The sequence below is a fragment of the Vitis riparia genome, chromosome 16, assembly GCF_004353265.1.
Source record: "Vitis riparia cultivar Riparia Gloire de Montpellier isolate 1030 chromosome 16, EGFV_Vit.rip_1.0, whole genome shotgun sequence".
NCBI lineage: Eukaryota > Viridiplantae > Streptophyta > Magnoliopsida > Vitales > Vitaceae > Vitis > Vitis riparia.
The window spans coordinates 11,977,183-11,991,356 of NC_048446.1; the positions used below are offsets into that span (position 1 = coordinate 11,977,183).

General features: G+C 29.7%; 2 protein-coding genes across 2 annotated transcripts; both read left to right on the plus strand.

The window, feature by feature from the left end:
- Positions 1-8,028: 8,028 nt before the first annotated feature.
- LOC117933258 (receptor-like protein EIX1) lies at positions 8,029-9,886 on the plus strand. Its single transcript, XM_034854643.1, has 3 exons — positions 8,029-8,798; positions 8,949-9,734; positions 9,874-9,886. The coding sequence occupies exons 1-3, from the start codon at positions 8,056-8,058 to the stop codon at positions 9,884-9,886; spliced, it is 1,542 nt and encodes a 513-aa protein (XP_034710534.1). The 5' UTR covers positions 8,029-8,055.
- Positions 9,718-11,876, plus strand: LOC117933134 (receptor-like protein EIX2). Its single transcript, XM_034854528.1, has 2 exons — positions 9,718-11,505; positions 11,710-11,876. The coding sequence occupies exon 1, from the start codon at positions 9,916-9,918 to the stop codon at positions 11,500-11,502; it is 1,587 nt and encodes a 528-aa protein (XP_034710419.1). The 5' UTR covers positions 9,718-9,915; the 3' UTR covers positions 11,503-11,505; positions 11,710-11,876.
- Positions 11,877-14,174: the final 2,298 nt, after the last annotated feature.

Here is a 14,174-nt window from a genome sequence, read left to right on the forward strand (position 1 = left end):
AACTAAAAGGAAAACGTGAGCCCGTTTTGTCATATTTTTTAAACTTATTTTTAAAAATTATTTTTAAGTTATAAAACAAAAAATAATTTTAAAAAATTAGTTTAAGAAAATATGACCAAATTTTTAGCCAAATTTCACTCAATATAAATATGAGCTTTTCTCAAAATAATTAATTACAATTCCAAACCCAAGGTGGGCTCAAAGCGTAAGCCAAGTTGGGCTTAGGATTAAACTTGAGCTAAAAATTAAATTTCTAATGGGATATATGACTTGTTGGGCCTTGTTATAGCCAACTGAGCCCAAGCCAGGGCAAGCTTTGCTTGGTTCGATGCAACCATTAACATTACTTGAGGTTGAAGATGGGACGTTATATTAGTCCATTCCACATCAAAACTCATAAGCCGAAGTCCAAGGATGGTTCAAAATATTGGGGCTTGAGATTGGGTGTTGCAACATCTTGGACATGGGCATCTATCCCCACCTGGAAATTATTGCTCCCCATATTTGTGTTATAAAAGTCAATAATGGTTTTGGAAATTCTATCCTTATTCCTCCATTTTTTTACTAGCAAATAAAATAAAAATTATATTTACATTCGAGTAAAGATTTACTAATGTCAATAAATATACATGTCAATTTGATAGGTTGGTGGGTCATTGAATCAAGTTAAGTCAAATGCGATTTCGCTAGCCAACAAGTTATAATTATATTTTACATCAATTTAATAAGGAATATCCTTTCAAAATAAAATCACATTAAATCAGCTTACTACCTCTTGTAGTTGATATACATTTAACAAGGAATTGATTGTCAAATTTATAAAATTCATATTTTAATGGGGTAATATTTGGAATTATAATAATTTCATTAAACATGACAACTTTTAATTTAAGAGAAAAAGGCCTCCATTAGAGATTAAAGAGGAGCTTTTAGTTTCAAAAAAGAAAATCCAAAATAGCATTTGTCCCTCCTTAGTCTTATGGAAAATTTTATTTCATAGGAGGAAAAGAACTTACTATGTTTCAAAATTTGGAAAAAATAAAAAATAAAAAGTTACGGTTTATAAGTTAGTAGAGTATTTTGAAATTTTAACTTTCCTAACATAGTATTTTAGCTGAGTAGTTCCCAATACTTTTTATTTTCAAATATTTTCTTATCACTCAATCACAAAGTCCACAAACTTCATTTCCTACAAATGAAATGAAAATCAAAATTAGCAAAAAAAAAAAAAAAAAAACTAGCATATCGGTTTCATAAAATAATATGTGGATACAATCTTGCTTTATTTTTGAGAAAATAATAACTTGAATATTTGATTTGGTTGTTTTGATGTAGATCCAAGAAGTGAAGCATATGCCCTTAAAATGGAGTGATTAAGGGCTAGAAGTAGTCATGCTTGATTCTTCCTCAAAGTTGTTAAACAACCTTTGAAGTTGTGATGATTTTGGCCTCACAAGTCAAAAATTAGCACTTACAAGATTATGTTTGACTTTGTCATATTGCTCAATTCAAGTTTAACATGTGTCATATCCTTCATCAAACTCATTGAAGAACATTTTAAGTTGTCCTAGATTTTGGAGTTTTTTTAGGTATCTTTTTGTATGTCCCTGAAGAGACCAATATTTATGGGTGGAGTTTGGATACCTTATTTGGCATCCTAAGATTTCATTTTATAGACTCTAAAATTTTAATTCATTGATTGCATTACTTTGTCTTTTCTTAGATGACATTTTACTAATGCCAACAAGAGAATACATCCTCTTTCTTGCAATTTGATTTGATTTTCTTTTGCAAGGCAATTTTCATTTTTATGTATAGTTTCACAAAATGATACAAAAATGCTTCTATAGTCTAGTGATGGTTATTGATTTTATGGTTTAACAAAATTATGGATATTGAAAATTATGGATAGGCAAGTGGTATTTCACCTCAAAGAGTCAATCTCTTAACTATTGTATGAATAATTTTGCTTTAGGATAGTCTTTCATAAATTTAAAGAGCTTTTGATATAGTATCGAAGAAAATTTTCATTTACATGGAACACAATCATATAAGGTGAATTAAAGGGGTTTAAAAGTAAAATATGGAATTCTTTTATTTATTAACTTATTAAATTTTTATCTTTTACTAAGAAAGATAATAAGTTGGAGAATGTTTAAGAAAAAACGGAGTTCAAATTTTACTTTTTATTTTCAATTTTCTGTCACCTTGTAAAATTTTCTTTTAATTTTTTAGCCAATTCAATTTGAGATACCTGGATAAATATAGTATCATCATAATCATATATGTATATTTAGGTTGTTTGTTATTAGGACTTTTACTTTATTCATATACTTTACACTTAAAATCTAGCATTTCTTTACAATGGTCTTATATATTAGGTAAAAAAAATTATTTTATATAAATCTTTTTCAAAAAGTATTTGCAAAATGTCTTGCATGAAAAAAACTCCAAGAACTCAATACTCTTGTTAAAAGAATTTATAAATACACAATCTTGTAACTTAAATTAATTAGATAAAGTTACCACTTTATATTGGTTATAATAAGACTTAGCATTTCATGATAAGGGAGAATTTAAAAAAATTGTCGGTGGTTAGGCAAAAGAAATTAAAAACTTTATGAATAAAAAGCTTTGTAAAAGTTGAACAAAAAGCAAGTCTTTCTTTTTTAGAAAAGTAAAGTTGAATTGTCCACTAGCTTGACTTCAAATGCTAAGATGCAATGGTGCTTTATGCCCTTAAGATCATGAGATGTTTTAATTTATTACTTATGAATTAAAGAATTAGGAAGACTTATAAAAAGGTAAAGACTAATATAGTTATATGATTGTTTAAAAAAAAAAGAAAAGATATCATTCTCTCTCTTTCTTATTCTTTGCTTGGGGGACACGTCCCTAGTTGATTGACTTGGACTCTAAATCATTTAAAATCTAATGATTTTGCAAAAAAAAAAAAAGTGACCTTAAAAGCAAATACGACTATAGTACTAAAATTTTATTTTCAAAATATATCTTCTTGTGAGGATACAAAATTGACTCTTAAGAATTAATGTAGTTTCATATAAAGTGTATCTATGTCCAAGATTCTTTTATTTATTTATTTTTATTTTATTTTCTAAATATTGCATTGGTTTTTTATATTAAAAAGAAAAAAAAAACCTTTTAATGTCTATCTCTTATTTTATAAATAATTTTATTTTACAACATAATACTATAAATTTTAAAAACCTCTAATTTAATATTGAATAAAAATTGCATTTGCATGTATACACAATCATATAATATAAATCAAGAGGGTAAATAAGAAGTAAATACCAACGACATGAGCATAAGAAAAGGTGAAGATGTATATAAATTAATTAAATGTTTAATGGTTATTATTATACGATTGTGTCCTTTAAACATTATTAATTTTTTAATGGAATCATACAAATTTTCTTTTTTGTATAAAGGTAAAATCAAACATTGAATTTTGTAAAAAAAATCTTTTTCAAGAAGCATTTGCAAACATTTTTGCATGTAAAAAAAGTCCTAGATGTTAACACTTTTGCAACTTATATAAATTAGATAATTATCACCTTGTATTTTAGACTTGACGACTTAAGTAATGAAAATTTGATGAAAACTTTATGCTTGATAATACATTCCCTAACATTATTAGTGGTGGTAATCTTGTAAGATATGATAATTAGACTTGATAATGCAAATTAACACCAAGCACCATGCCAAAATAAAGGAAAAATGAGTGTCTCTCGTGTTTGTAGGTGATAAATAGTTATTAAATTAAGAACAATATTTATATTTTTTTAATTTTCATAAATTTTCTTTTCATTATAGTAGAATGCATACCATCCTACAAGATAAAATAAATGTAAAATTAGGGAAAGATTAATAAGCAAAGTTAAAATGAAGTAATATGTAAGTCCTTTACGTGTAGTGGTCTTCTCTTTGACATATTTTGTGCTTTATGTGCCATTAAGTTCATGAGATGTTTCAATTAATTATTTATGAATTAAAGTGTGTGGGAAGAGAAAGAGTAACATGCTTATTGGAAACATGGACTTTAGACAAATATCTTATTCTTTTTCCTCTTTCACACATGGTAGTGGTGTTTACTCATAAATTTTTCCATGTTCTTTAGTAGGTAGAGATATTGTTAAGTCAAGTCAATTGATATTGAAAACATAGACCTTGGTCAATTATTCATTTTCTTCTCTTTCACACAAGGTAAAGGTGTACATTGATATTTCTATGTCTTTTGCCAAGGATACATTACCTTTTTCTTTTTTGAGTTTTTTCGGGTCAAGTCAATAGATGCATGGGTGGAGGAGAAAAAAACAACTAACAAACATGGACCTTAGACCATTGCTTTTTTCTCTTTCACACATGATAGTCTTAGTTCATAAATTTTTCTATGTCCTTTAGCAAGGGTAGTGACTCTTCATTCTTATCTCTTATGTTGTTAGTTTCCATCTTTAATATCTTACAGGTTATCTTATTCCATCTTTAACTTGTAGTTTGGTGGCAAGTCTATTTATTGTGACTTGAAAGTCAAGTATTTCGAAAATTTGAGACTCTTTTTAGAAAGACTATTAAGTCTTGAATTTATTCTTTCATAAAAATTCTCTACAAAATTTAAGTAAAAAATTTATAACATATGACAAAAGTTTAAAGAAATGAAATATTTTGAATACATATAACAACATATTTGTGGAAAAAAGGAAAAGAGAGATATTCTGATCTTATTTTCTTATCCCTTATTTTTAAGAATGTCACAATTAATGGCTTTAAATAAAGCTTGTTTTCAAAGCATGATAGATGTAGAAAAATTAAAGCTCTATGAAATCATGAAAAATAGAAAGGAAAGTACAAAGGAAAAAAAAAGAAGGAAAAATAAGGAAAGGAAAAGAAAGAAAAACAAAGAAAAAAAATGAGTTAAACAATTTTTTTAAAAAAAACTTTCAAATTTATGTTTCTACTTTTCTTTTTATACAACTAATAAAGATTTGAAGATGTTTAAATATTTATATAATTTTTATTATATTTATTTCTCTTTCTATCATACATCCAACTAGAGAATTTAGACTTTTTTAACTTTATTATTATTTTTATAATAGTTTCCATGATTTGAGTGATATCTAAAATATCTTAATTTTGCACATACTTCAAAATATAATTTTAATTTTTTCCCATCTTCTTTGCTTGTTGAGCACTAACAAAACATATTGTTGAACACATGTTGTCCCAATTTTAGGGTGTAATTATTTGAAAGATAGTATTCAAGTCCACAAGAATAATAGCCACTTTAAAGATGCATTGAGGTCCACTAAAATATAGCCACTTTAAAGATATATTTTAGGGGTTTTCATAAGTCTATTTGTTTATTTGTTTATTTGTTTATTTGTTTATTGTCATTTTTCTTTTGGTGATCTTAGTAGAGTTTTAAATAATTATGTTTTTCGGAACCTAAAGAAATAGTAAAATCTTATATTAAGATAAATAACAAGGATCCAACCAGATTTTATTGAAGTGATATGTTATTTTATAACATAATGGTTGGAATGCCCTATAATTGGTATTCTTATCAAATTTTATATTTTATATTTTATATTTAAAATCTTCTATTTCTTCAAATTTCTTTTTTATATATTAGACTAAGAGAAAAAAAATTCTTAAATGTCTACAACGTTGCTAAAATAGTTTCATAAATCCAAGCCCCCCCACCAAAAGAAAAAAAAAAAAAAAAGAATGATTCATCATCATGGGATTTAAGGTAGTAAGTTAAGGCCTTGTGTGTTGGAATCACATGATTTGGTATTAATAGTAATTTACTAGAAATATTTTATTTCATTTTACTCTCTTTGCATCAACATAATAACAGACTTATATTTATAATAGACAAATCATTGCATATGACTCTATTTCATAATTACACTAAGAGTCCCAAATAATATAATAATCCTAAATAAATATAAAATTCTAATATTTTTTAAATTCCCGATATACTTCTAATTTGAATTGAAGTTAGATAACTATAACTTGTGGGTTATGATGATTATACTTGAGTGATAATTTTTTAATTTATGATGATTAAACTTAATAATACAAAGACTAGGTATGGTATGTGAAAAAAAAAAGGAGCCTCTCATTTGTTTGTACTTTTATCCAATGGTGTAAATTTTATCACACATATTCAATGGCCCGATGTGGACTCCAATCGGTACTTATGTACTTTACTATATTCCTTAGATAAATATAGTAACTTTTATATAAAAAATGAACTTACCTTATTAAAGTTTACTTTTAAAAGTTTTATGTGAAATTTACTATTATTTTTTATTTTTTTAAAACAGAAAATAAAAAATGTATCCAAACAACACCTAAATTAATCAATAATATTTTTATATTCAATTTATTTTATTCATCTAAATTTTAATAACCATTTACCAAGTTAAAAGGTCATAAAAAAAAGATTAAGAATATCATACTTTTATTAATTATTTATAGTCAATGAAATATAAATATTCTTGATCAAAGTTTTCGTTTTAATTAGAAAAGTCTAAAATTTATTCATAACTAATTCTAAGTCTCATTTTTATTTTTATTTTTTCAAAATGAAGCCATAATCCTTTTGAACTATGCCATTGAGATGGGTATCCTTTAAACACAATGATGTTATTATTTATCACTTTTACGGGGGTAGTATATTTCATTTCATTTTATTTTTATTATAACAAGGGTGATGCTAATCGTACCCGTCTTTTCTATTTGCACACTCAGCCTCATTTGAAAAGAAACAAAAGAAAAGTAGGTGTAATTATTATTTTCTTTATGGTAAACATAAATTTGTAATGGAGTTTCAATAAAATTTCAAAATTCTCACTTCTCTTTCTCGGAAGTTAGAGGAAATGGTACAATCAAGAGCTTTCCAGATATTCATAAATTCAAAAAACAATGCTATTTGATTTATGCATTTACCTTTCAATTCAATGCCAACGATGAATGCTGTTGAGAACAAAATATTTTGCATTTTATGTTTTAATTCCAGAACATTTTTATTTTTATAACTTTTTGAGTTAAGAGGAATATTGTTGGAAAGTTAGATGCAATATTTAAAGATGTAAGAAAATATTTAAGAGTCTTTTTGGTCATGTGATTTAAAAATAGTTTTTTATTTTTAAAAATAAAAAATTGTTTTTAAAATTTTTTAACGCTCTTTAACTGTTGTTCTCTAAAAACACTTTTTAAAAATAAAGTGAAATAAATAATAATTATTAGAAAATAAGTAAAAGGTGTTTTTATTGGTTTTTAAAAACAAAAGAAAAATATGGGTCGGTTTGGCCATGTTTTTTAAAACTTGTTTTCAAACTAAAAAATAAAAAACAATTTTTCAAAACAAGTTGTAAAAAGTTTATTTACTGATATCTTGCTTTTTATAAAATGTGGAAAGTATAATTTTTATTTAATTGAATTTTGAAAACTGACATGGACCATGATGTTGGGAGAGGCTTTTTACAAGGAGAAAAGATAGAAAAAAAATAAAATTAGGATTAGTGTCAGCCAAGTCACCGGAAAGCTACTTGTAGACCATTTCTCCAAATAAGACATCAAAGAATTGTTATTATTTTTGGTCAAAGCTAAAAAGTCCCCGTTCACAAACCTTTATTGACTTGTCAATTCATAGAACATCTTTCTTCCTCATTTGTCATTAATTATTAATTAAAGTTGAGCTTAAGGAATCATGATTTGTCATTAATTATTAATTAATAAAATTAGAGATTTGCTAGAATCTCAATTAACTTAAACAAAAGTGATATGAAAGAAAAAACAGTATACTTTTCTAATTCAAAAATTGTTATGTAACTTTTAATACAAAAATTGTTATGTAAAAATTATGAATTTCACTCTTCAATAAATAAAAGTGGAAGGAATCTTGGTATTGCGTTCATGTGGTAGAGTCAAACAGATACTATATATATGTGAGTGCTTGGTCTCCTCGGAATTCATAAGAAAAAAATAGCAGTTGCAAAGCCTCTCTTCTATTACCTGCAGACCATGGCAGGACGGTCCTTTCAACACCTTCTTAGCTTTCTTATGCTTTTGCTGCTATGTGCCGAACCTGGCTTGGGGAATGTTACTGGGTGCATAGAGAGGGAGAGACAAGCTCTCCTTCACTTCAAACGTCGCCTTGTCGATGACTATGGCCTTCTTTCTTCTTGGGGAGATGAACATGACAACAGAAATTGTTGCAACTGGAGAGGAGTCCAGTGTAGTAACCAGTCAGGTCACGTCATCATGCTTCATCTTCAAGCCCCTCCTTCTGAATATGCTTATGTGTACCAGTCTCTAAGAGGTGAGATAAGTCCTTCGCTGCTTGAATTGGAGCACTTAACTCATTTGGATCTCAGCTGTAATGATTTTGAAGGGAGGCATATACCTCCATTCCTTGGTTCCCTCAGCAGAATGCAGTACCTCAATCTCTCTCATGCATATTTCGCTCATACTGTTCCCACTCAACTGGGAAATCTTTCCAACTTGCTTTCCCTTGATCTCAACGATAATTATTTGAATTTTGGGAACCTTGAGTGGCTTTCTCGTCTTTCTTCTTTACGACACCTTGACCTGAGTTTTGTCGACCTTAGTGAAGCCATCCACTGGTCACAAGCAATTAATAAACTCCCTTCTCTCATTCACTTGGATTTACAAAGTTGTGGTCTCCCTCCCATCCCTCCACTCACCATTCCATCTCTTTCCCATGCGAATTCCTCTGTCCCTCTTGTTTTCCTTGATCTCTCTGGGAATTATCTCACTTCTTCAATATACCCATGGCTGCTCAACTTTAGTACCACCCTCCTTCATCTTGATCTCTCTTTATGTCATTTAAACGATTCAATTCTGGAATATGCTTTTGGAAACATGAATTCCCTTGAATATCTTGATCTCTCTAGGAATTATCTCACTTCTTCAATATACCCATGGCTGCTCAACTTTAATACCACCCTCCTTCATCTTGATCTCTGTTTCAATGATTTAAATGGTTCGATTCTGGAATATGCTTTTGGGAACATGAGTTCCCTTGAATATCTTGATCTCTCTCGCAATCAAATGTGGGGCTCAATTCCAGATACAGTTGGGAAGATGGTTTTACTTTCACATCTTGATCTCTCTGACAATCAACTGTGGGGCTCAATTCCAGATACAGTTGGGAAGATGGTTTTACTTTCACATCTTGATCTCTCTTACAATCAACTGCAGAGCTCAATTCCAGATACAGTTGGGAAAATGGTTTTAATTTCACATCTTGATCTCTCTGACAATCAACTGCGGGGCTCAATTCCAGATACAGTTGGGAATATGGTTTTACTTTCACATCTTGATCTCTCTCGCAATCAACTGCAGGGCTCAATTCCAAATACAGTTGGGAGGATGGTTTTAATTTCACATCTTGATCTCACACGCAATCAATTGCGGGGCTTAATTCCAGATACAGTCGGGAACATGGTTTCTCTTGAAAAACTCTTTCTCTCAGAGAATCGTCTTCAAGGTGAGATTCCAAAATCCTTGAGTAATTTATGTAACTTACAAGCATTAGAGTTGGATAGAAACAATCTCTCTGGACAACTTGCACCAGACTTTGTGGCCTGTGCAAATGACACATTAGAGACTCTGTCTTTATCGGATAACCAATTCAGTGGATCAATTCCTACTCTCATTGGATTTTCATCCTTGAGAAAGTTAGATCTTGATTTTAATCAACTAAATGGAACTTTACCTGAAAGTGTTGGACAATTGGCCAACCTTCAATCCTTGGATATTGCCTCGAATTCATTGCAAGCCACTATCTCTGAAGCTCATCTCTTTAATCTATCCCAGTTGCTGTATTTAGACTTATCTTCCAACTCTCTCACTTTCAACATGAGCTTGGAGTGGGTTCCTCCATTTCAACTGTATTCTCTACGATTAGCCTCCTGCAAATTGGGACCTCGTTTTCCTAGTTGGCTTCGTACTCAAAACCGGTTGAGTGAGCTTGATATCTCCAATTCTGAAATTTCAGATGTCCTCCCAGACTGGTTTTGTAATGTAACCTCAACTGTCAATACCTTGAGTATTTCCAACAATCGGATCAATGGGAACTTACCGAATTTATCATCAATATTTGGTTCTTTTTCTAACATAGATATGAGCTCAAACTGTTTTGAGGGTTCAATAGCACAACTTCCTTATGAGGTGCGATGGTTGGATCTCTCCAATAACAAGTTATCGGGGTCCATTTCTTTATTATGTACAGTTGGTTATCAGTTACTTCTACTTGACCTCTCAAACAACTCGTTGTCGGGAGGGCTGCCCAATTGTTGGGTGCGGTGGGAACATTTGGTAGTTCTTAATTTGGAAAATAACAGATTTTCTGGGCAAATTCCAAATTCATTTGGCTCCTTGCGATCAATTCAAACACTACATTTGCGCAACAACAATTTAACCGGAGAATTGCCTTTGTCTTTTAAGAATTGTACAAGTTTGAGGTTCATTGATTTGGCAAAAAATAGGTTATCAGGAAAAATACCAGAATGGATTGGAGGAAGCCTTCCAAATCTGATTGTTCTAAACCTAGGATCTAATAGATTCAGTGGAGTTATATGTCCAGAGCTATGCCAATTGAAAAATATTCAAATATTGGACCTCTCCAGCAACAATATATTAGGTGTTGTACCGAGATGTGTTGGTGGTTTCACTGCCATGACTAAGAAAGGGAGCTTGGTCATTGCTCATAATTATTCATTTGCACAGGAAGATGCGCGTAGCTATGATGACAGATGCTTGAGTATAAATGCCTCTTATGTTGATAGGGAATTGGTTAAATGGAAAGCAAGAGAATTTGATTTTAAAAGTACCCTTGGGCTTGTAAAGAGTATTGACCTTTCAAGCAACAAACTATCGGGGGAAATTCCAGAAGAAATAATTGATCTTGTAGAATTAGTTTCATTAAACTTATCAAGGAACAATTTGACTAGACTGATCCCTGCAAGAATTGGTCAATTGAAATCATTGGAGGTTCTTGATTTGTCTCAAAATCAACTCTTTGGTGAAATTCCAGCTAGCCTTGTTGAAATAAGTGATCTAAGTGTCTTAGATCTCTCTGACAACAACTTGTCCGGTAAAATTCCACAAGGTACTCAACTTCAAAGCTTCAATATTGATTCCTACAAGGGAAATCTTGCACTCTGTGGATTGCCTCTTCTGAAAAAGTGTTCTGAAGATAAAATAAAGCAAGATTCTCCCACTCATAACATTGAAGACAAAATTCAGCAAGATGGAAATGACATGTGGTTTTATGTTAGCGTTGCTCTTGGATTCATTGTTGGATTTTGGGGAGTGTGTGGAACTTTGCTACTCAACAACTCCTGGAGATATGCCTATTTCCAATTCTTGAATAAAAGAAAAGATTGGTTCTACGTGATTATAGCAATAAATATGGCTAGATTACAAAGGAGTCTTCAAAGCTAAATGGTACAATTCTCTCCCTCTCTCCCTCTCTTTCATTTGTACTTGTTTTTGAAGGCTAACAATTGTCAAAGAAAAGTAGGCCTTTACATATCCTTGGGATATATTTTATAAATCACGAATGCTAATGCAAAGTTTCTTTGCATGCAACTAATTGAAGGGATTTTTTCAAATTAATGAACACTGATTTTTACTTTGTGTTAATTGCAGGACTTCAACTCTTGTTCTTGCCATATTAGCATGGTTGAATGCAAATCGTTGTGTCCTTCCTTCTATGATTGATCTTGGGATGTAATAGGTTTCTTGTTTTATTTTGAGGATTACTTATGTTCTTTAAATGCGTATTTTATATTTTATTCAGAAATTTGTGTGACGTATTATCTCTTTTCTTCCTTACATAATGCTTTTATTTGGTATTTGGATACTTTATGATTCATCCAAACAATATTATAGAAGGATATCAAAGGTATATTAGAGTCCGACTTTCTAATTTTAAAAATATTTCTTTAGCTCTAAAACTAATTTGTATTCATTAAAATTAAAACAAAATAAAGGATAATGCCATTTGGTTATGTATGACATAAGTTTTCAACCAATTATCAATAATCAAATCATAATTTCAACACTAAAGAAAAAAGAATTTTTTTTCACAAGTTATTAATGATCTGTTTCTCTCTTTCTAAAAAAACTAAATTACTCTAATAAATGGGAAACTCTTTCTTTTTTGTCATCAAAGTTTTTTCACTTGAAGTTGTCTCACATGCAGATAATTTTTGTGGAATATTTTGTTTTCATCAATTTTATAGAATATTAAGTCTAACTTCTTTTCTTAATAAAAGGTTTTTTCTAAGCAATTAAAAAAATCTCTTGTTCTTTTCTCTATTTTAACATAATTCAACTCTAGGATGACTAAAATATAATTGAAAAATATAAAATAAGAGAGAATAATTATATTCTATAAAGGCCATTAAGAATCATGTCCTATCAAGTTTTTAAAGTCGTAAAAATGAAAACTTTTATATTACCATTCTTTTATAAGTTTTTGTATTTATTAGTTTTTATTTATTTCTTTATGATAAAATCTTTTATCTAAAATATTTTTCAATAATTCTTTACTATGATTTTTTAAATTTAAAATTAGAAAAGACTTCAATTCTTATTAAAAATATTATTTATATTAATATTTTCTTCTAAGCTCTTTCTATCGGAACAAGTAGTGACTATGTAGACCCCTCATTTTGGTTCTAGAGGAGACTTAATTCTTTCTGGTCACCTTTCGTTCGGTTTTCACCTTTTAGAAGGTGAGCTGTAAAAGACAGGTGGCAAAAGAGGATATTCTGGTGGCAGACTATGAGGGTAAGACATGTGGCAGTGAGGTTCTGGTTTTTCTACTAGTCGTTTTAGAGAGAGTAGTGGAGTGTCTTGGTAGTAGGAAGAGCCGGGGGGTTGTTAGAGGGTAGTAGAAAATGTCCTTTGCAGGAATGACACGTATTAGAGGGGATATATTTTGGGTTATTTGGTTAAAGGTGCCAAAACAAGTTGGTATTTGGAAAAATGACCTCTGTCTTTTTAAAACCTGAAGAATGACCCTTTTTAGACTAAATTACCCCTGAAAAAAATTAAAGAGAAACCTTTGAAATTCAAAAGTGCAGAAAGAAAGAGAAAGAGAACTAACCAAGGGTTTTCTTTTGAATGGTAGACTACAACGCACTCTTTGGTCTTCTAATATTTTTTTTTTGCAAATTTTCATATTATTGTTGATTATCTGTCTAAAAGGATTCTAAAATGTTATTCATTTGATTAAAGTGTGAATTTTTTTTCTCCGGTTTTTGAAAAAACGCGAGAAAGGAAGAGAATGAAATGAAGTGGAAGAGAATAAAAAAGGATCTTGAAAAGTAAGTTTATTACTTTGAAATAGCTTTTTTTTTTAGATTTTTCTCTTGTTGATTTCACACATTCGCTTGAGGTGTGTGTTTTCTTTCTGCATGGTTTCAGAAAAAATGTGGGAGAAAGTAATGGTTTATACGTTCACTTTTTGTTAAGCAAAAATATAAGGGTTTTTCTTAAATTTGTTAGCTTATTCCTCTTTGATCTTGAACTCTTAAAACACATTGGTCTACCAAAGAAGATATCTAGTTGAATTGAAAAAAAAAAGTCTTTAATTAGATTTCTTGGCTATTTTATTTTGATGTTTTGCTCTAGTTGTTAAGATTTTGAAGCATGATGTTGTGGCAAATGCTTTGTTTCTGTAGTGTAGAAAAGTGACAAATGTGTTTACCAATTTGGTCTTCTAAAGAGTTGAATCATAATAAGAGAAATAGTATTTTCCCCCATTTTGATATCTCCTTCCATTTTGATATCTCCTTCGTAGTGATTAGAAGAAACATTTCATTCGTCCCATAGGAAAATGAATTTGTTTCCTTAAACCCCCCAAGTGGAGACATTGAAGGTGTTGTTGAAGTCTTTTTTCATAAGCAGTGTTGGAAGAATGGTTTCGATTTCTTTTCCAAAATTCAAAACCCTTCTTTTAGAGTAGTTTTGGCTTCTATCATAAAGTGAAAACAATACTTCTTCTATGATTCATGTCAATTATTCTCCTTTTGTGTTGCTTAACTTTTAAGTAATGGAATATGATATACATGAATAGTTATTCTTTTCTATTAATGACAGAATTG